Here is a 22,104-nt window from a genome sequence, read left to right on the forward strand (position 1 = left end):
GGGCTCAGTGGCAATGGTAGCTATCCTCTGCCCTTTCCCTAGAGTATCCTAAAATTCGAAGCCTGAGCGAAGCTGGGCTGGAGGGTAGGCAAAGCATGGAGTGGGGGGATTTGAACATGAGGAAGCTTGGTGGGGGACAGTCGCAGAAGGCTTCTGCCTATCTCATTCAACCAGCGGCTCTGCTAAGAAAGCAAACGGTCTCTATTGGAACCCCACAGTGGGTCTGGAATCTGGATCAGTGCATCAGTGCATCTGGATCAGTGGGTCAGTGCATCTGGAAAATCTTTGGGAACAGACCTGGGAGCAGGGAACGGGTGGAGCACAGGACAAGGTGAAGACCGGGGTCACTCACACACCAGGGATCAGTTCACTCACTGGGGATAGGCCTCCGTACTACTCACTGAGACTTCAATGAAGGCCGCGACTGAAGACTGGGTCGGGGCAAGGCTGAAGCATAATGAGGGGTACTCTGCCCTTGAACCCTCACCCCAGGCCCCTGACCCTCATCCCAAGTGATGCTCAGTCCCATGATTTGCTGCCTTCCAAGCTCCAGTCCAAAGTAGAAGTGGGGGATATGATGTCTGAGGACCCCAAGAAAGACCTCTCAGAAGGGGACCTGCCTTATGCCTTCCACCCTCCCATCCTGACCCGCACCGCAACCCCAGTGCTGGTTCTTGGACTCCAGAAACTGAGCCTTCATGAGGTTTTCCCCATGAGATTTGGGGCTCCCCACCTCTCTGCCTCTGCACCCTCGGACTCACAATAGCCTTCGCTAAACACCCAGCCTAATTGAAAGAGGCACAGGGTGCGGGAGGGGTGGTTTGCAACCTGACAAAGCATCTAGGTCAGACAATGCACATGTGCAAGTGTTCACGCGCCCAGCACAATGCCAGGCCCCTCCTGGCACCGCCAGCCGCGGAAGGGAAAGCCGCCCCCTCCCCATCAATCGCCACCATCCCTACCTCCCAGGGCACTCTGAGAACATTCGAGGTCCCGAGGCCAAGCTCTGCTCCTCCCACCAGGAGGCTTGCGCTGGGGAGCTGGTGCTACTCTGCAGATGTGCACACTATACTAATCGGGGTGACAGGTCCCTCGGTCTCCAGTCTCCACCCTGCTGTCCCTCACCTCCCCTGCCCTGCAGCATCAACACCCAACTGAACCCGGCCCTGAGTGGCCCAGATGGAGAAGGTGGGGCCTTGGTGAGGGGTGGGGGTGGAGGTAGGGGGTGGGCAGCCCCTGAGTGTGTTTCCAGTGAGAAGGAGGAGAAGCAAGGCCTCCCGGGCAGGGCAGGGCAGGGCAGGGCCACACAGGCTCCCCAGTGCCTGATGGCACCCCCGCCCCTGCCTTGGCCTCTGCTTCTCCAGCTCAGGGTCCTTTGCAGGGCCTCGAAGTGGGTACTTAGGAAATAGTCCTTAAAGGCCTAGAAGGGTGGAAATCCTGGGGAAAATAATCCACCTTGTTCTTAGTGCCAGCACGAGCCAGCCTCTTCCCATTATATCCGTCACTCATCCATCCTCAAATTCGTCCGTCATTCATTCATTCATTCGTTCATTCAGGAACTCCCAGCCTGGAAGAGCAGCTGGGAGGCTTGGTTGCCCCCGGGGGAGAAGCCTGAGGTAACCTTGGGCCCTAGGGCCTATCCCCCAACCCCCCCCCCCCCATCAGATTCCTCCCTTTCTCTTTGCTTGCCACCCCTCCCCCCATCCATCCTCTGCTTTCTTCTGCCTCACTCCATGCCCCAAGGAGGCTGGCCTCCTCAGTCCGCATGCCCCTGGCTCTCTTGGTCTCTGGATTCCGGGTGGCTTTGGCTAGGGGGAGGCATTGGCAAGAGATAGGGGGACAGGGATACGGAACAGACAGTGCCGTCGCCTTGCTGTGGCAGGTCCTGGAGGTTGTCCCTCAGAGGGTAGTAATGGTTCCCGATGATGCTAAGCCCTGGGTGCCTGGACATTCCCCACTGGCTTTCGTAACCCTGTTTAACACTTCTGCGAACTTGCCTCCATTTAATGCCACCTGTATCCTGCCAGGGCCCCAACTTGTCTGCCTGTCACCTGCAGCCACCCATACTGAGGGTGGGCCCTTTGAGCCCCTGGGACAGTCAGGAAGCTTGACAGAAGTCAGCCTCCCGAGAGCTGGGAGGAAGTCAGGGAGGCACAGCAGGGCCCTGACAAGCCAGGCTGGAGGGAGGGAGACACAAAGGGTAGGGACAGGTGCCACTCCTGCCTTTCTGTGAAGGATGTATTCCTTTTCTTTCCTTCTCTTTGTTTAATTACTTAGAAATTTTATTTTAGGTTTATTTAAAGAGTTCTCCAAGACATATATATCATATTTGGGTCTTTTGCTTGCATAAAAAGGAAACTACAAACTAAATTTGTTAAGCTATTCCTAAAACTTCTTGACATTTAGAATTTGGCTCTTCTTTTTTTTTAATTACTTACTTACTGGGGCGCCTGGGTGGCGCAGTCGGTGAAGCGTCCGACTTCAGCCAGGTCACGATCTCGCGGTCCGTGAGTTCGAGCCCCGCGTCGGGCTCTGGGCTGATGGCTCGGAGCCTGGAGCCTGTTTCCGATTCTGTGTCTCCCTCTCTCTCTGCCCCTCCCCCATTCATGCTCTGTCTCTCTCTGTCCCAAAAATAAATAAACGTTGAAAAAAAAAATTTACTTACTTACTTACTTAATTCATGTAATCTGCCCCCACAGCCAACGTGGGGCTCGAACTCACAACCCCAAGATCAAGTTTCACACGCTTCTCCTGAGCCAGCCAGGCGCCCATAGAATTTGGCCCTTCTGAATCACTTTTTAAAGTTTTGTCATTTCCATACAATAAAACTCATTCTTTTTAGTGTACCCACTAATTTGAGTCTTCCCACCGCTTTGTGCTGCTCCTTTGTGGTCAGCCCCATCCCTGTACCTCCAACCCCTGGTCTGTTCTCTGATCCTACAATTTCTCATGGGCTTGTCCCTGAGGAAGAGGGGGTGAGGCAGCTGGGCAGTAGGCAGCCTCCCTCAGGGGCTGTGGTCATTCTCTGAACACCCGGGCCACCTTTCTACACAGACAACACCCTGGGGCCTGGGCACAGGAAGGAGGCCCCCAGCTGCCAACACCCTCCACCCTCCCCCTCACTTGTGTCGGGCCCAGTGGAGGGGAAGAGTTGGAGTCATGTCTAGAGGGTGCAGCACCCCAGGGAGCTCTGGGTGGCCAGGGTGGACTGATCTGCATGCCTCCCTGGCTCTGACTGCCCTGGGGACTCAGCAAGGACAGGTGGTCGTAGGGAGGCAGCCACCCAGAACCAATAGAACACAGGCCGTGCCCTACCCAGCAGCTACTGCTACATTTATATCATTATCATTTCTTCTACTCTGTGTCAGTCACCGGGCTAGACCTCATCCTCACCATTGAACAGCAGCACTTTGTTGTTGACAGGGCATTATTGACCCTATTTTTCAAATGAGGACACTGAAGGCTAGAGAGGGTGAATACCTCTCCAGGCCATCCAGTTAGGACCTGAACCCCGGTGTGTCTGACTCCGGCATGATCAGACGTCACTTATGGTTTCGTGTGGTTCAAATCCCAGACTAGTTGCTGTGTGCCTTTGGGTGAACCACCTAACCTTGCTGAACTTCAGGGTCTTCGTCTGTAAAATGAATGTGATACATTCTCCTGCCTTCTACGGTTGCCATGAAAATCAAATGTGACCCCAGTGTTTGGTGCAAAGTAGGTTACATGTTAGATATTGGTAGGGGGTGCATTATTTCCCCTCAAATCCGTACATTAAAGTCCTAACCCAGTACCTCAGAATGTGGCCTTATTTGTACATAGGATCATGGCAGATGTAATTATTTAGGTTAAGATGAAGTCATTAGGGTGGGCCCTAATCCAATATGACTAACGTCCTCATGAAAAGGGAAATTTGGACACAGGACACAGAGATACGACATGGGGAAAGGCACCACGTGAAGATTGAGGCAGAGATCGGGGCGGTGCTTCTATCAGCCGAGGATGATACTAAGACTACAAAGAAGTACACAGATTAACTTGTCCAAGTTCACGGGGTTAGCAAGTTTCTCAGCTTGCCTCTTTGTAAAGGGAGATACTAATAATGCCCACTTCATGTTGGCTGCTCATGGCAATTAAATGCAGTAATAACATGAAACGTGCTTAGTAGCGTGTAGCATGTATTAAGGACTCATTAGGATCGTCTGGTTGTAGCTGCTCCTCAGGTCAGCCCAGCATGGGGCCTGCCCCCTCCACACCACATCCATTTCCAACACCGCCTTGACCCAGCATTCCCCCCTCCCTGGTGCTGCAGTGGGGCGGGCGGTGACCACTCCTGGCTCTTCTCCAAGGCCTGGGATAGGCTGTTCCTCTGCAAGGGGCCTGCAGCCCTACCGTCTCTCCCCTGAACCCCGGGCCCCGAATCGCAGTGAGGATGCAGGATTGAGCGCTTGCTCTCTGGATGGCCAAGTCCCAGGTGGGACCCAGAAGCCCTGGGATCACTGTCCCCCTGCCCAGTTCTTTTGGACGCTCTGTGACCTGCTACTTGCAAAGCCAAGCCTTTGCAGTGTGTTGGGGGGTGGGGGGTGGGCATGATGAAGAAGCCCCTGGGAGCTCTTTCCTGCTTGAGCAGGTAGCTCGTTCTTCCTGTCTCCGTGATGGGCCCCGGATAACTGTCAAGTCACGTCAGTCCCCCTGCAGATCTGGAAGAATGCGCTGCCCCAGCAAAGGAGGATAGGCTGAGAGAAACAGGACATACGTGGCCTTCCAGACTGGCACAGATCAGTGGAGACTCCTGAATCCCACATGCCCACCAGCATCCATGTGGCTGCAGTCGGCCTGGCATGGGGACTTGGGCGGGCATCAGAGTTCCAGTTGGCTCCTGGCTTGGAGACCTGTGAAACAATGAGGTTCTAGAACACTGGCCTGGTAAGAACCACCGCCAGACTCCCCTTCAGAGAGGCCTGACAGCCTCCTCTTTTCTGCGACCCAAGAGAACAGCGTAGGCCTGTCCTAGGAACCTCTCAGGGTCCTTTAGCCCCTAGAACTTTGTGCTTTCTTGACTTTTCACTGCTGGCATCCGAAGCTACCAGAGCAGTAATCTGGGGACACCCTAACCCAGCACCCCCCCCCCCCCAGAGGCCTGACCCCCAGGAAATAGTCCAGAAGTGTCTGCTTGGCAGGAATCAAGCACCTGTTCCCACAGTTCTGTTTGGCTCCCACCAGCCCCCAAGAGCTCCCACTCCTCCCCCCACCTCTAGTGGGAGATGCTCAACCCACACCCCCCCACCCAGCCTGCCTTGTAGAAGGCCAAAGAGGGGCAGCGGACATCCCCCTCCCGCGATGAAGTGTTGAGAGGCCACGTAGGATGAATGTCATGCCTCGTGGCCCCATCCCATGACCTCAGGCTTCAGCTGCTCCAGGCCACAGAGCACCTCTTCCGGAGTCCCAGAGCCAACCCTAGTCCTCTGTCATCTGCCTACCACCCTGAGGGCTAGATGTGAGTTGGGAGCACCCCTATGCCTTTGGGCTGACCCTGACATCCTAGACAGAATTGACTCCCTCCCTCACTTCTCACCTCAGACGGACACCAGTCCTGCCCCGGGCAGGGTCCCATGCACTGACTGGTTCTAAGCTGCAGGGACTTGAGATGGGTCTGGCTGATAAGCCCACTGCAGCCTGTGACCACAGAGTCCCCTACATGCCAACCAATGATGGGTGGACCTCATGGACCTGGATGCGACCCCTCTCCCTGGTGGGGACATATAAAGAGTCTAGGCTTCAATCGGGTCTTTTGGGGGACAAGAGAGAACACCAAGGTCCACAGCTGGATCCTATGAGGCCAAGTGGCCTCTGTCCCCATAAAGCAACTGTTTGCACTGCAGAAGCCTAGAAGGTTTCCTCCTCTTTCTTTTCCTTCTTGTCCAGGTGCCTCATGCTCTATCAACAGGCAGGAAGGACGGGAGCCCTGATCTCTTCTGTGACAGAGCCCAGCAGTGGGGACGGAAGTGGTTTGAGTGAAATGCTGAGCTCAGCAGATTTTAAGAGTGCTAGAATCAGCACCCGTGCAGCAGTGGGGGCGGGGGTGGGGGTATCAGGATGTCTGGGTGGGGCATTCTGGCTCTAGAAGGATATGAGTGGGGGAGGGGTCAGCAGAAGAACCAGTGACAAATGCACTGAGATTCAGGGCAGTACCAAGGAGGGGGGACGACAGGAAGGCTCTGAGCTGAGCTAGGAGAGTCTCCACCATCTTTCTTTAAAGAGCTGACGAGACCTCCTGGCACTAATGAAATCCCAGGCAGGATCTGAGAGTCTAAGTGAGAGAGATGCTGAGACTGGAGATTCTGAGGCGTTCCTGGGAGTACCAGGGCCTGCTTGAGCTGTGGAACCAAGGCCCAGAGCAGAATCCATGGGCAAGGCGTGGAAGCCAGGCTGCAGGGGGTCAGGGTGAGGAAAGGTGCTGACCACGAAGGAAAAGGGAAGTAACATTTATTCTTAAAAGGGCCAAGGGAGCAGAGAGCTGGGGCCTGGGATGATGGATGCAGGAGACAGCACGGCGTCTTAGGCCTCAGGCCATGTGAAGAGGTAAAGAGAGCTGCAAATTGGGAGACGAGGGGACATGAGGTCTAGAGACACGCATGTGACTGTGCTGGCCAAGTGGGGGACTTCCAGGTCATGCCCCAGAAAGCTCTGAGGAGGTGGCAGTTGGTAACAAATGGAGAAGAAGCCCCGATATGGCCTCCTGGGCGTCACTAATAATAAAGCTGCCACTTGTGTGTTTACAAAGTCAAGAGTGGCCAAGTTAAAACCTAAGTCGGGTCATGTCGTGCCTCTGTTATCCTGCACAGTGACCCACGAGGACCCCTGATTTTGTTACTTAAGCATTTACTACCTCTCACCATAGATAGGGCAGGGCATTAGACAGAGTCGACTTTTGTTCTCCGTTTTATCCTGGCCGGAAGAAGGTGCTCACTGAGCATTGGTTGAATTTAGGCCCCACGGCCAACCTGCTACAGTGCTGTTATTCTCGCTTTACAGGTGGGAAATGGGGGTTCCAAGAGAGTTGGTGGTTTGCTCGAGGTCACACAATGCCTCCGTGGTAGACTGGGGAGTGACTCAGGCCTGTCAGACTCCAGAGCGCGGTGTTTAGCCAACAAGTTCCCAAAAATAGGGGATATCCGAGGAGAAGGCCAGCCTGGGGAATCCCAAGGGCTGGGCCTGAGGCGGTGGGTCTCCTGGAGGGGAGGTAAGGGCAGCTGTAATTTGCACAGAACTGCATTGACGGGGGCGGGTCCAGAGTTGGGTGGGAGGTCTTGTCCCACTTACTTACCCCTTACACCTCTATCTTCTCTCCCTACCGCTCACACTAGGCTTCTTTCGGTTCCCTTTGGTGACACAGCTCCCCCCACCCACATACTCATGCACCCTGGCTTCTACCGGAATCAAGCCTCTGACCACACCCTCAATCTGCCACCCCAGTCAGGGGAAGTGGGGGCAAGGGCTGGCTTACTGCTGGGAGTAAGGCTCCTGGGGCTGTGGAGGCCAAGTCTCTCTGCTCCCGTGTGGCCAGGCCCCGGTGGGGGGGTGCAGAGGTGGGGTGGGGGATGGGGAGTGATTGCATGGCAGGTGGTCAAGTGCACCCTCACTTCCCCTTTGCTTTTTCTTCACCACAGACAGCGTTGGGAGGCAAGGGGACCCTTCTGTTTTGGAAGAGCCTGAATGATGCTCTCTGCCCCTGCCCCTTCCTCGCCATCCCATGTCTCTGTCCCAGAGTGGTTCTTCGTTCAGGTTCCCCCGGTCTGGACAAGGCAGGACCCTAGTGGAGCTCCCCTATTGCTGGAACCTCGCGCCAATGCTACGAGCTTGGTAATATCATCTCCCCCTTACAGACAGGGAATGAGATTCACCGGACCTGCCCAAGGTCACTTAGCAACAGAGATAGATGCCAGCTCAAGCGTGGTGAACTTCATGTACACATAGCCCCTGCATGGTTCCTAACAAAGTCAGAGTCTCTAAAAGTCGGGTCCTCACCTGAGCAAGAGGGACAGTGTATAGGGGGCAATGTGCAGAATCCTAGAGTCTCATGGTCCCTCAGACTCTCTGTGTGGGGCATCTGACAATAAAAGAATTCTCCTGATGGCTATTGTTCCCGATAATTTTTTCTGGACCAAATAGAATATTGTTTATCAAGCATAACTGGTCTCTGGTAAAAAAAAAAAAAAAAAGAAAAAAAAAAAAAGGTTCCCATTCTGTGATGGCCACTTTCAATTAAATGGCAGTTTCATTTTTACAGAAAAAAAAATAAAACCATCTATCTACCCACATTTTCCCCATCCACACTTTAAATTTTAAAAACTATGAAATAGTGAAATATGCAGCAGATACTATTAATAAAACCCTTGTACATAATTAGATTTCCATTTTACATTAGGGCTGGGGGTTGGGGGAGAGGGAGAGAGATGCAGAAAAGAAGAAAAAAGACAACACATAGTAAGTAATGACACAGATTAGTAGTAAAGACGAACCCAGGTATTCCTAGAGGGAAAAGGAGAGGGGAGGGGAAGGCCAAAGTTCTGATTCATCAAGTAATACTGGATTTGTGAAAAACACAGGAGCCTCTAAACTTTAAAGGGCAAATAATACTATCTAGAACTTACATATTTTAGTTGCTATCTAAAATTTGGTCAGTTAACTTGGAAATCTTCATTTATAAATTTTTTTTAAATTACTATAGAAAACAATGAAAAAACAAGAGTAATCCCCGAGTAAGCTGATTCCAGTGGGAATCAGACTTTAAAATAAGAATTTCATAAGGGAAACCAGTGAGGATGAACTTTAGAGCTCAGAAACCCGACCAAGGAGAGGAAGTCAAGGTAGGCTTTCCAGAGGAGGCCATGCTGAAACAAAATTCGGAGAACAGTCATTATCAAGCAAAGAATGCTCCAGGAGAAGGAACAGGACGTATGAAGTTTGGGGCCAGTGAGTGAGGCCCATTTGTGAAATCAAAGAACGTTCAGAAGACAGATGGATGGTCAAGGTAGCAGTTAAGTGTGGGACAAGAGACTACGCACTGATCCTGAGAGGTCCCAAAGGCAACCAGGGAGGGAGAGCTGGGGCAGGCAGGTTGAGACTCAGAAAAAGGGACAGAATGGCTTGAGGATCCTTGTCTGCAAGCACGTCGAGGATGGGGGTGTCCGGATCCAGATGCCAGCAGCTTGGCCCTGGAGCGACCCTCCAAGGAGCGCGGGCGGGCAGGGAGAGGACCGAGAAGCTACCTATCAGTCGGCCCTACCGCGCCCTCGTTTGTACTTTGTTGACGGCCTGTGTCTGACCCGAACTTGAACTCCCGGAGGGCGCGGGCTAGGGAAGTTCCCGGGCCCCGCCGAGCACTTTGGCTTCGTGGGGAGGGGGTCTGGGGCTGTCAAATGACTATTTTGCGGTTCCAGATTGCCGAAGGAGCCCAGTAGTCGGTCCAGGCCACCGCTCGGCCTGCCGTTTCCCCCAGAGGCCTTGGGCAGCACTGGGGGGGGGGGGGGGGGACCCGGCCTGGCCCGCTCTGCAGCCCTCAGTCGCCGGGTCAGAGCCGGGGGCGTCCAGGGTGGTCCCGAGGGGCAGGGCGGGGCGCCGCCGGCGCGCAGAGGCTCGGCGGCCGCGATCCAGGGGCGGGGGCGGGTGATGCGGAAGTGCCAGGCGAGCGGGAGGCGCAGCTCCGGGAGAGCGCAGCTCGGCCCCGCCGCCCGGCCCGTGCTCCCGGGCGCAGCCACGCGGGTGCATCGGAGACAGGTAGGTCTCGGCCGCCCGCGCTCCTCTCCGCGCCCTGCGGGCACCGGCCGGCGGCGGGCGGGGAACGGAGGTACGGCGGGCGCGCGGGAGGGGTCCGCGTCCGGCTCCTCCGGGCGCTCTAGCTCCCGCGGTGGCGGGGGGGAGAGGGGGCGCCCACGGCAGGGCGTGCCCCTCCGGTCTGGCGGCCTCCAAGGTGCTTCCTACGTCCGGATCAGCCTGGGGTGCCTCACACCCGCAGCCTTCGTCCCTCAGGCACCCGGGGAGCCCGGGGACCCGGCGGAGGGGTCACCGCTGCCAGGAGCCCTAGGTCTACTCTGCTCTCCCTCCGTCTCGCCGCCGCAAGGATGGGGAGCGCCTGGGCGCCCGACAGCGGTCTAGCTTGGGTCGTAGAGGGGTGAGCCCCTATTCCCCCCTTTTGCACGCTTCGCATCTCTTCCCTGGGCACCTGCCAATGACAGGAATTCGGGCAGAGTGTGTGGGAAGATGGTGTCGGGCGGAGGCGCCGTCTTTTGACTAGTGGCCGAGAACAAGAGGCACTGACCATCCTAGCAGAGAAGAATCACGGGGCGCACTTCTTGGACTAGTTTCCTTACAGACTTCCCTCGAACTTAAAAACAAAACGAGTCTAAAAGTAGAGGGAAAGTGAGATGACTGTGGCCGACGCGGGTAGAAGGTGCCCGCCACCGCGCGCAGTACTCTCTGGGCAGTCTCTGAGCAGGGGCAGGGGATGGGCGGCGGGCACGGAAGGGTGGGGGAAGAGACAGGGGACGCCATCAGCCCGCGGAGCGTTCCAAGAGGCAGAAGCTGAGCCCGCGCCCCGGGGGTGGATCCGCGGGATTGGCCTGGGCTCCCCGCGCGCCCCAAACGGGGATAAGCGACCAGGACCTGCCAGGACGCAGGCGGGGCCGATGGAGGAGAATAGAGGGGCAGTAAGGCCACAAGCATCGTCCCGCCCTCCCTGGAACTAGCCGGTGGGGGCGCTAAGGCTCCGTCAAGTGCAGGGAGGCACTGGGAAACCACCCTTTTTTGCCTAAAGGCCTTACTTTGGGGTTTCCCCCTGCACCCTGGCCTTCCCCTGAAGGAAGCCTAGAGAGGCATCTGGGCCTCAGCTTGTCTCGGGATGTGGTCAACTCACCTGGAGGCGGTGGGATTTAGGGTCACGCCAGGCGCAGGGAACCCTTTGCCTTATCCCTGAACTTAGTGTGGGATTTACCGGGAGGCTGTGTGAATCAGACTGGTAGCAAGGGGCTTGCTGCTCCTCCCACCACCCGGCTGCAGAGCTCCTCCCCTAGGGGGTCCCTGGTCTCCGCAGGGTTCCGGGCTCCTCAGGTGGTTGGCTCCGGGGATTCCAGGGCCTTGGCGTGAATTGTGGGGCTTTCCTACCCCAGCAGAGGTTCCTGGGCTGCCCTTCTCGATGCTTCACTGTTACAGAATTCACCCATAAGGGCTTTCTCAGGTCCTCAGCAGCCCACACCTTTTCCTTATTTCCATGGAAACTGATGCAGGTTCTTCTGGCTTTCCCCACTCTCCGGGGCTCAAATCCTAGGTGTGGGGGCCACAGAAATGTCACCCCAAGTCTCCAGAAGGCACACGTGTTCAGCTGTCAATGAGTCAGGGCAGACCCCCTGGCCCTCTACTGAAAAATCAAGTCCTCCCACGGGCAGAGCACAGTGTGGATGGACTTTCTGAGAGCTGTGCAATAGCTCCTGAGGTGCCCGGGAAGTCTGGGCCACTATTTCTACCTGGAGGGAAAGTGGGACGGGGCCCAAACGCATTGAAATTCAGAACTCTTGGCATTAGGATAGTCTGAAGCAGATCTAAGCCCACCTCTAGGCAGGAGGAAGCCTCGCTGGGAAACACACTGAGCCTGGGCCTGGTGCACCTGAGGCAGAAGATCTTTCTTTGGCCTGCTTGCCGGATACCCTCCCTTGGCCCTGGCTGCTTGTTACGGGAGCCCTTTCTCCATATTCCCCTCCTTAGAATACACGAAAGGATTGTACATTACTGATGTGAATAATTTCAACATCTTTCTACTGAACAGCACTGCTGGGCCAGGCTAGGCGGCTGGGGAGGGAGTCACCCTAACTTCCTCCTTGCCCTGGGCAGAGAGAGGAGTAGGCCTGTCTGGTCTCCCGGCTCCATCACCCCTGGCGCAGCTGCGGGCCTGACCGTGTCGGGGGCTGGTCGTCAGGGAAGCTGGCCTTCCCCTCTGGGTCACCAGAGCTTTCCTCTGTCCTCTTCACATAGCCAGAATGGCAGCTCTTGGTGGCTATCACCGGTCATTCTAGGACTACGGCCTCTCGTCTGAGGATGCGGGTGGGAGCTACAAATACAAATGTGGTGGGTGAGGCCATCCCCACAGCCGTGAACCACACCAAATGTACAGTGACCGTCAGCAGGGGACTGGGGGATGGGCTACGGGGTGAGGGATTGAGAATTTGGTCTTGGGGACCCAAATGTGAATTTTTCCATGTAGCTTTCCCCCAGTTCACAGTGAGTCAGATTTCCGAGTTGTCTGTTCTGGCCACTTTCATTTCCCCTGGGGCTGGGTGGAGGCTGGTGTAGAAAGGGGAACTGAACCCTCAATCTTTTAAGGCCTGGGGGCAGGGCTGGGGGCTCTCCTAAACTCCCTGTCCTAGCCCAGAGCTGGGCACTGCCCTGAGGAGAGGCCCGCAGATGGAGACTTCTTAGCAGCGTGGTGGTGGCGCTTAGCACCACAGCCAAAAAGGTACTGGGCAGGGAAACCGAGGCCAGGGCTCCCAGCAGGCCTGGAATGATAGGGTCCAGCCCTGAGAGATCATCTTGGTCAATCTGCCACCTAAGGCAGGCCACCTGGAAGCCCACCTGGGCGTAGGTACCCCCCAGAAACCAGTGGCTCCCAGGCCGAGCCTATTGATTGCATAGCTTTAGCTGTTAAAATTTTTTTCAACCTGGGTCTAGTCTGCCTCAGTGGAGGCTGTCCAGGTATTGACTCAAACCCTAGTCCTTTTGTCACATGGTGGTGCCACAAAGGATAGCTCTTGTCCCTACCCACTAATCCAGACGCCCTAGTTCCTTCAGCCATTCCTTCCCTGACAGGCCTGACCCCCCTTGGACCCTCGCCTGTGTCACAGCCCCAGCAGCCTTCCTCTTATGTCTGGTCTTAACCCCCCTCAGAGGAGGATCCTGGAGAGAGCAGGGCTGGTCGGGGAGAAGTAGCTGGAGGACAGAAGCTTCCAACATCTGAGGTATATCAGTTGGCTGGTATTTCTCAAGTCCCACTTAAGGCTGCTGCCCTGGTGAGGCAGGAGGTAGACTGAGTGGGCTGATGGGATTTCTCTCAAGATGTCCAGGTGTGGGGAAGCTTCATCCTTGGAGGGAAACTGAGGAAGAAAGGAAGCTCTGAAGAGTGGGTGTGAAAACCCTTCCTCCATTCACATGCTGGGACTTGGTCTTTGGCCAAGTTTCCTAGAAGGGGGCATAGTGAGGGAGTTCTCCGGATAAGGAGAGGGAGGGCAGAAGGGGTGGGGAGAGGAGGGGAGCAGGGTGGGGCAGGAAGAAAGCTAAGCAAGGAAGTGGCATCGGCTGCAGATGGCCTTCGGTTTGACCCCACACGGAGCTCTGGAGCGCCTGTTGCACCGGTTTGCCCCATCTGAAGCAAGGGGACTGGCTTTTTGTCCCCGTGTATCAGTCACTCACCGGCTGTGGGCTGCCTAGCCGTGGAGTGAGGCAGCAATGGGCCGCCCTGTGCCTTTGGGCCGCTGCAGCCTCACAGCAGCTGGGGAATTGATGCCCCACCTGGTAAAGCATGCCTGGGCGGGGCACGCATGCACCCCCTCTATCTGAACCCCACCCCCTCTCCCACCTCCCGAACACAAAGCAGATGCAGTGACCCTGTGACCAGAAAGCTGACAGTTGGAAAAGAGAATTGGCCGTGAGCATCTGGGCAGACCAGAGAGGAAGAGGAAGCCAGCAAATCCCTGGCTTGGCCCCCTGCACATCTTCCTGCTGCAGGGAGCGGCCAGCTGCAGAGCTTCTGATGTCCCCCTCTGGCTTTCTCCTGCAGATCCCTTTGCCATGAACCAGCCGGGCCCCAGGCCCCCCCCTCCACCCCGCCGTGTGCGACTCAAGCCCTGGCTGGTGGCCCAGGTGAACAGCTGCCAGTACCCAGGGCTTCAGTGGGTCAATGGGGAGAGGAAATTCTTCTACATCCCCTGGCGCCATGCCACACGGCACGGCCCCAGCCAGGACGGAGATAATACCATCTTCAAGGTAAGCCCAGGATGGGGGTACTCCTGGACTTCTGATGCACCCCCTCCCTAGAAGAGGACCTCCCCATACATCTTAAACTGACCGCTGTCCCAGCTGCCTTGCCGCAGGCGACTGCAGGCTTGGACTAAGGGGAGGCAGGCATAACCACCGTGTGCCTTTTTTTTTTTTCTAACGGAGCCACGAGGTGCCCCTAAAGTGTGCTTTTTTAAAAAAAATTTTTTTATGTTTATTTGTTTATGAGAGAGAGAGTGTGTGTGTGTGAGAGAGCAAGGGAGGAAGAGAGAGAGAGGGAGACAGAGTATCTGAAGCGGGTTCTATGCTGACAGCAGAGAGCCCGATACCGGGCTCAAACCCATGAACTGTGCAATCGTGACCTGAGCCTAAGTCGGACGCTTAACTGACTGAGCCACCCAGGCACCCCTGCAGTGTGCCTTTTTTTAACCTTGTGCCCAGAGCAAGGTGGGGACGGAAAGGCCCCCAGGAGACCTTCCTGTAACTCCTCCTCCTCCTGCCTTTTCTTGTCACTTTCTCATCACACGAGTATGTGTGCAGTGTGTGTGTTTGGAGTGCACATACTCTAAAAGACCACAGAATGCCCCCATAATCTTAACATGAGGAGGTAACAACTATGGAAATTTTTTGCTTGTATGTTCAGTTTTCTGCATGTGTGTCTATAAAATTCAAAAATGGAATCAACCTGGAATATCCTGCACTTTTCACCATCCAACATCGGAACCAGCTTTCCTCTGCCCTAAATGCCACGTCACTTTCCGTGACCAGTGCGGGGCTTAGCAGTTTAGATATCCAAACCCAGTTTTTGGACACTTCACATTGCTTAGTGCTTAGTGTTTCAGTGTCGAAGACCCGTTGCCACGGATACCCTCTAAACTCTTACCCGTTGTACATCTTAAATGATTTTCTTTGGGATTAGTTCCTAGAGTTCAACATTGCTGCGTTGAAGAGAATCCTTATTTTTAAACATTTGGATAGGGTCTCCTTAGTCTTTGCAGGTTGATATTTACCCTTTGAAGGTTCTTTTCAAATCCGTTTCTTATTTTTGACGAGGTAACACAATTCAAAATTTAAAAAGTGTAAAATGGTTTGCAGCAAAGTCTCCCTCCCACCCCTGTCTTCAGCCACCCATTCCCTCCCTGGAGGCAGTTAGTATTGTCAGTGTCTTGTTTATCCTTCCTGAGAGATTTTTGTGCATGTGTGCAGATATGTACCTATCTGTCCTCCTGCTTTTTACAAAATGATAGGTGTATACATACCCTCCTGTACCTCGTATTTCTTGAAGATTATGACATGTTAGGATATCAAAGGCCCCCCCCCCTCCTTTTTTTTTCTTGCTGCCCACTATTCCGTTCTAAGGATTGGCCATAATTTAACTAGTGCCCATTGAGGGACATTTATTTGGGGTCTTCCGCTTTTACAAAGAGTGCTGCAATGAATAAACCTTGTTTATGTGCAGAATTTTGTGCGGATGCTTCTGTACCCCTAGGATAAATTCCTGGAAGTCGAATTGCTACGTTAAAGGGAAGAAACCTTTGTAATCCTGGTATTAGCCAACTGACCCTCAAAAATAATACCAACGGCTAAAGTGTATGGAGCCCGTCCAAAGTGCAGGCACAGTTCTGAGAGCTTTGTGGGCCTTGGAGTCTCTGCTACCACCCTGTGAGGTGGGCACTGTGATGAGGTCATCACAGCAAAAAGAGGCAAAGTGACATGCCCCTGGCACAAAGCTGGTGGGTGGCAGTTTCCAGATTCAAACCTGGTCCCACTCCAGATCCTATGTTCTCATCCACCATTCTCCTTAGAGATTTTACCTTATTTACCCTTGCAGGAGCAGTGGATAAGATGCCTTTCAAAGCACTTAGGAGCCCTAAGGGCTGGGAAGGCCTAGAGTCGTATCCCCTACCTTGCAGAGGGACACTCAGGTCAGGCTGTGTGTCCCTGAAGGTCTCACTGGCTCAGCAGTGACTCCCAGAGGCCAGGAGGGGCTGGGGCTTTGGCGAAGGTTGAGGTTCTCTGTGATTGCCTTATCTTTTCTTCTTGCCCAGGCCTGGGCCAAGGAGACAGGAAAGTACACCGAAGGGGTGGATGAGGCAGACCCGGCCAAGTGGAAGGCCAACCTGCGCTGTGCCCTTAACAAGAGCCGTGACTTCCGCCTCATCTATGATGGACCCCGGGACATGCCACCTCAGCCCTACAAGATCTACGAGGTCTGCTCTAATGGCCACGCTCCTGCAGGTATCACGCCTGACCCCATGGGTCACCTAAGGAAACTGTGCGGGAAGGGGCAGGGCCCTGGGCCTGCGAGGTCATTACCCCCCGGGCTTCCAGCAGTGGCCTGCGACGGACCATTTGTGAGGCCCGGGATGGCTTGGCACAGACCAGGCTTTGTGTCTATCTTGCTCACCTTGCCCTTGTTCTTGGCTCCAGTGAGTGTAGGTCTAGTGGCCTAAGGAGCTTAGTGCCATGGGGTCAGAGAGGCCCCTAGTGATTCCTGGTGGCTGTGTGGCCTTCCACCTTCCTGTTTGGGTAGCTCTCGGCAGGGAAGAAGCCACAGCAGGAGCTGCCCCATGGAGCCCTGATGGCCTTCTCCCATCTCCTCCTCCTCCACTGACTGCGTTTCTGTTTTTGTTTTCTCTCCCTGCTCTGCAGAGTCACAGCCCAGTGAGGATTACGCTTTTGGTGCAGGAGAGGAGGAGGAGGAGGAAGAGGAAGAGGTGAGCTCCGGGCCACTCTTGGCAGTGTCTGCATGCACTGACATGGTGGGCCTTGTTACGGCCTTTCTGCTGTCCTGCTCTGCTTTAGGATTAAGCGGCCCCTTTCCTCCAGGGCCCTACTGCCCTTTCTGTAGCTCTTCTCTGGAGCTTCTTCTTGGGAGTTCTGATAGGAACACAGTCAGCACCCTGAATCTCCTTAGGGTTTTGTTGGCACAAAACATGACCAGATGTCATCTGACACACCCTCAGGAGTTGGGGCTGAGTAGGTGTTACTACCTATAGAAGGCAGATGAGGAAACGGAGGCCCTGAGAGCTCACTCACCTGCCTGGGAGGGCAGAGCTGGGACTGGAGGCAGGGTCTGGCCTTGCTAAGCTGAACACTGGGGAATTGCCTTTTGTGGTGCTCATGTGTTATTTCTTTAGCATCAGATCAATTCATTAACCTGGCCTCCCTTCTCTCTCTCTGGCCTCTTCCCTTCTCCTTTGCCTGTCTTCTCTTCAGCTCCAGAGGATGTTACCAAGCCTGAGCCTCACAGGTGGGGCTGGGAGGTGGTGTGGTTGGGGGCCTAGAGTAAGGAGAAGCTGCAGGTACCACAGGCACCTGGGAGGGGGCTGAAGGGAGGCCCAGGGCCAAGAGTAGGTGGGCCTAGGGGGCGGTTACCAGAAGTGGCATTAAAGCTCTGTTTGCCCCCACCCTCTGTAGAAGCAGTGCAACCTGGCCCCCCCATGGCACCCTATTCCTTACCCAAAGAGGATGTCAAGTGGCCACCCACTCTCCAGCCACCTGTGGTGCTGGGCCCTCCTGCACCAGACCCCAGCCTCCTGGGCCCCACCCCTGGCAACCCTGCTGGCTTTGGGGAGCTTCTCCCTGCGGTCCTGCCGAGCCTGCAGCCTGGGTCCCTGGCTGCCAGCCTGCCCCCCACAGGCGAACAACTCCTGCCCGACCTGCTGATCAGCCCCCACATGCTGCCTTGTAAGGACCCACAGGAGAGCTGAGGGGGGGGGGGGAGGTGCTGTGTCCAAAAACAGTGCTGGGGGGGGGGCGGGTTTGGTTGGTTTGCAAGAAGGGTGGAGGATGAAGAGCAAAGATGCTCAAGCCAGTCCCTCCTTGGGTGGGGGGGGGGAGACAGAAGTGGGAGAGCTGACTAGATGGCCTGGCTGCTGGGCAGAGAGCAAGTCAGTGGGCTGCAGAACGAGGAGGCACAGGGCTCACAGACTGGGCGGGCCTGCCCTCTGCCCCACAGTGACTGACTTGGAGATCAAGTTCCAGTACCGGGGGCGGCCACCCCGTGCCCTCACCATCAGCAACCCACAGGGCTGCCGGCTCTTCTACAGCCAGCTGGAGGCCACCCAAGAGCAGGTAGAGCTCTTTGGCCCCGTGAGCCTGGAGCAAGTGCGCTTCCCCAGCCCTGAGGACATTCCCAGCGACAAGCAACGCTTCTACACAAACCAGTTGCTGGATGTCCTGGACCGCGGGCTTATACTCCAGCTGCAAGGCCAAGATCTGTATGCCATCCGCCTGTGCCAGTGCAAGGTGTTCTGGAGCGGGCCCTGCGCCTCAGCCCACGGCTCACAGCCCAACCCCATCCAGCGGGAGGTCAAAACCAAGCTCTTCAGCCTGGAGCATTTTCTCAATGGTGAGGGAACCACATTATGTTCCTCCTGGCTTCCTGTCGTCCAGGAGCATGGTTCTAGCCTCTAAGGGTCTTGATCTTGCTACAGAGCTCATCCTGTTCCAGAAGGGCCAGACCAACACCCCGCCACCATTTGAGATCTTCTTCTGCTTTGGGGAGGAGTGGCCTGACCTCAAACCCCGAGAGAAGAAGCTCATCACTGTACAGGTATACCACCATCTCATCTCTCAAGCCCCCACTCTGCTTTGGCTTGAATACTGGGAAATCCTGGGGCTCAGCTCTTGCCCCAGGGTGGAGGCTCAGGGCTCTCTGAGCAGTGTGAACTTGGCGGCCAGTGATAATCAAGGCCCAGGGCTATCCACACGTAACTAGCCTTTGTATGAAGTAGAAATTGGTGGCCCTTCTTCCTGATGGATGCCTCAGGCACAACTAGATTTGACAGTCCCGCCAAGGTTCTCCTGTCCCTCTTTGCCTCCCAGGTGGTGCCTGTAGCAGCTCGGCTGTTGCTGGAGATGTTCTCAGGGGAGCTTTCTTGGTCAGCTGATAGTATCCGGCTACAGATCTCAAACCCAGACCTCAAAGACCACATGGTGGAACAGTTCAAGGAGCTCCATCACATCTGGCAGTCCCAGCAGCGGTTGCAGCCTGTGGCCCAGGCCCCTCCTGTGGCAGGTCTTGGTGCTGGCCAGGGGGCCTGGCCCATGCACCCAGTCGGCATGCAACAATGAGACTGTGGATAGTGACTGGCACGGGCTTCCCAGGTGTCTGTGTGGATACATGTGGAGGTGCAATGGCCCCAGTTGGCACCTGATTGGCTCGCAGGTCCTCTCTCTGGGTCTTCTGGAAGTGGATTTGTGCTAAGGAGAGGGAAGAGAGCTCTGTGTTCCAGGCTCTCCTCACAGCATCTGAGGGAAGCTAGAAGCCACTTTTGCTTTCAGGGCTCAGTCTTCCTGGATGTGCCTCGCCTCTGCTCACTCTGGAGGAACTCAGCCATCAGCCCCGGTGAGCAGAGAACTCCCCCAACCCTAGGGGCCTAGCTGAGAGGGATCTGTCCCAGAGTGGCCCACCCTTGTGGTTGCCCCCCAATTCCTCAGGCAAAAACAGTCAAGTGCTGTGCGCCATGCTCTCTCAACAGGGCATGGGCCTGATCTGATTTGGGGGTTCCCTAGTTTGAGCCTCACACCCTCATATCTGAGACAGATATGCACACAGGTATTATACCAGATGCTTAAGGCTGACAGCTACCTCCTTGAAAGAACATGGAATAGAAGTGGAATTTTATGTATTTTTCAATTAATAAATATTGAAAAGATCCAGTTGCTTCCATGCTGTTCTACCAGACCCGATTTCTGATATCAGCTGGCTCTATTTCCCCTAGCACCTGCCCTCCATCTCTGGGGCCGTGACAGAGGGCGGGTCTGCCTTCTAGGTTGATGAGTCAGTAGGGCGCCAGGAGCACTGAACTGGCTGGCTTTGCTTTCCAGGAGGAAGCTAGCTGAAGTAAGGGTGTGGATTTTTAAATGTATGCAGCCTAAGATCCTGTCCAAGTCAAACTCTGAGAACAACTGATGTTATGCAGGAAGGTTTGTTTCATTGGTTTCAATATTAGATAGAGCTCTGCAGTCAAGCTTATTAGCTTAAAACCCAATTACTTTAACATACTGAATGATCCTATTTATATAAAACTAAAGAAAATGCAAACTAATCTACAGTGACAGCAGATCAGTGCCTACTTGAGCATGGGGTGGATGGTAAGAGGCATGAGGAAACTTTTGGGAGTAAAGGTATGTTCACTATCTTGTGTTAATGGTTTCATGGGTGTACCCTATGTCAAAGCTTATCAGCTGTATAACTTCAATATGTGCAGCTTATTCTATGTCAAGCATACTGCAATACAGGCTTCTTTTTTTCAAAGACCAAATATTGTACTCAGTAGGTTAGGAATTAATCCATCTACTTGGGTGGCCACAGGAGAAAGAATATACGTACCACAAATGTAGCATGAGCTTTAGGGTGAACTAGAAGAATAAAAGATGCAGAATGAGCCACTCCCCTGAAATATGAAGGGTCCGTGGCACCAAGAGCAGGCGCCTGCTGTTTAAACTCCATAGGCAGCCGTCTACCAGGTAATGGCTAAGACTGCTCACTCGTGTCGTCTAGCTGTATCATTTCAGAGCTCCGAGGCAGTAAAAGGAAGGAAAAACAAACACTGATTAAATTTTAAAAATTTATTTCTTTTCTTTTTTTTTGTTTGTTTGTTTTGTTGCTGTTGATTTGTTCTTGAGATGGCTGTAACACCAGACAGAACAGTGCCCTCAAATCTAACACCTGTGCAGGGCTGCAACTCCTTTAAAACATTAAGATCAGCTTTGGGCTTCCCTCTCCCGCCTCACCCCCCAACAGAGTCAAATAATTTCCACATTTTTTAGTAAAATACAGTTAGCCCTGTAAACACTTTCCCTCATATTCCCACCCACCCTCCTTTTTCCCTCTCTCCTGTCTGTGGGTGAAAAATTTAAAAAAAAAAAAAAAAAATTCTTAAAAAAACCTAAAACTTAGAATATACATTTATATCCCACTCACCCTAATTTTGGCTGATGACAACCCACTGTGGATTGGAAGTGGATTTAGAGATTGGATAGAGTCAGGGTTGGGATATACATGAATTTTGGCCCTCACAGGTCCTGGTATCACTGATGTGACCATGATATAAAACAAACAGGCTCCTCGTCTGAGCAACTCTAGAGGTGGGAAGAAACGCTGGGAGAGTGCGATAAATTTCTACTCGTTTTCGTTAAAAGAGGAGGGGGAAAGGGCAAGAAGGGAGGGTGGGAGAGAAAGAGAGGAAAAAACAATAGAAAACCTTAAGAGAGGATCCTGACCCTTTTCTTCCAATTGCAGCGATTTCATCTGAATTCCCATTTTCTCTAAGTAAATGGTTTCTGCTTCATAAAAATTTGTACTTTTATTTTATTGTATGTGCACATGCATGTTAGCATGTGTGTGTAGGTACGTGTGTGTATGTGTGCATGTCACTGCTGCCAAGTGAACGTTTCAGTTCTGGTTTCAGTTTAGTTTTCCTTTTTTTTGTTTCCTTTTTTATTTCTTTAAAATTACTTTTCCTTTTGAAACAAGTTCACCAGGAAACCAGCTCCCCTCCCACCACACCGGACAGGCCACAGCCATCTTTTTTTAAACCGCGCTGATTTTCCCTCACACCCCCAAACAGGAACTCCTCAGGATGGCCTCTGAAGGCTGGAGTCTCTCCCTGTCTGGCGGGACGCCCTGGTGGCGGTGAAGGCCCCTCTGCCACAATGGAGGTTTCTGATTGTGGGACACAGTCTGGTTTTTGTTTTCTTCCTGTCTTCTAATTAAAAAAGACATTCCTGACAAAAGAGAGGAAACAGTCAATAATTGTGGTCCAGGACATAGTAAGCTTCTTATAAAGTCAAGGCAGACGTTTCTCTACTTGCTCAGGTACCTCATTCTACCCTCTGCAACAAGGACTCAGTTTAAAAAAAAAAAAGAAGAAGAAGAAGTTGGATTTTTTCCTTGTGATTTCAAGACAGCTTCTGCTTTAACGATACAGTCTGCAGCCCTTTTCTGATTCTGAGTGTGCTGTGGAAACTAGGGAACGTATGTTGGGGGTAGAGCAAACCAACAGGTCCAGGCTGCCCACCCCAAACCAACCACAAAATATCGATTTCAGTCTG

At 53.9% G+C, this 22,104-nt stretch overlaps 2 protein-coding genes across 4 annotated transcripts in view; one reads left to right on the forward strand and one right to left on the reverse strand.

Annotated features, from left to right (window-relative positions):
- The first annotated feature begins 9,651 nt into the window (after positions 1-9,651).
- Positions 9,652-19,707, forward strand: IRF5 (interferon regulatory factor 5). 2 transcript variants are annotated; one of them, XM_043589489.1, is made up of 9 exons: positions 9,652-9,777; positions 13,823-14,028; positions 16,089-16,278; positions 16,693-16,757; positions 17,260-17,293; positions 17,461-17,730; positions 18,002-18,394; positions 18,480-18,598; positions 18,871-19,707. In XM_043589489.1, the coding sequence occupies exons 2-9, from the start codon at positions 13,834-13,836 to the stop codon at positions 19,117-19,119; spliced, it is 1,515 nt and encodes a 504-aa protein (XP_043445424.1). In that variant the 5' UTR covers positions 9,652-9,777; positions 13,823-13,833; the 3' UTR covers positions 19,120-19,707. The 2 variants fall into 2 exon arrangements, with proteins under 2 accessions (XP_043445424.1, XP_043445425.1); XM_043589490.1 differs by lacking the exon at positions 9,652-9,777 and adding an exon at positions 12,257-12,505.
- Positions 19,708-20,604: 897 nt separating this feature from the next.
- The window catches only part of TNPO3 (transportin 3), a 77,645-nt gene continuing 76,145 nt past the window's right edge, over positions 20,605-22,104 (reverse strand). For both annotated transcript variants that reach the window (XM_043589487.1, XM_043589488.1), the window contains one exon: positions 20,605-21,777. The gene's annotated coding sequence lies outside the window, so the exon portion shown is untranslated. The remainder of the gene's footprint in view (positions 21,778-22,104) is intronic.

This window comes from Prionailurus bengalensis, chromosome A2, assembly GCF_016509475.1.
Source record: "Prionailurus bengalensis isolate Pbe53 chromosome A2, Fcat_Pben_1.1_paternal_pri, whole genome shotgun sequence".
Classification (NCBI taxonomy): domain Eukaryota; kingdom Metazoa; phylum Chordata; class Mammalia; order Carnivora; family Felidae; genus Prionailurus; species Prionailurus bengalensis.

What these genes read in the sequence shown, in the direction of transcription:
- IRF5 (XM_043589489.1), top strand. Translation starts at nt 13,834, where the DNA reads ATGAACCAGCCGGGCCCCAGGCCCCCCCCTCCACCCCGCCGTGTGCGA. An exon ending in GAGATAATACCATCTTCAAG is followed by an intron (nt 14,029 to 16,088) that starts GTAAGCCCAGGA and finishes CTTCTTGCCCAG; the next exon opens with GCCTGGGCCAAGGAGACAGG. An exon ending in TAATGGCCACGCTCCTGCAG is followed by an intron (nt 16,279 to 16,692) that starts GTATCACGCCTG and finishes CCTGCTCTGCAG; the next exon opens with AGTCACAGCCCAGTGAGGAT.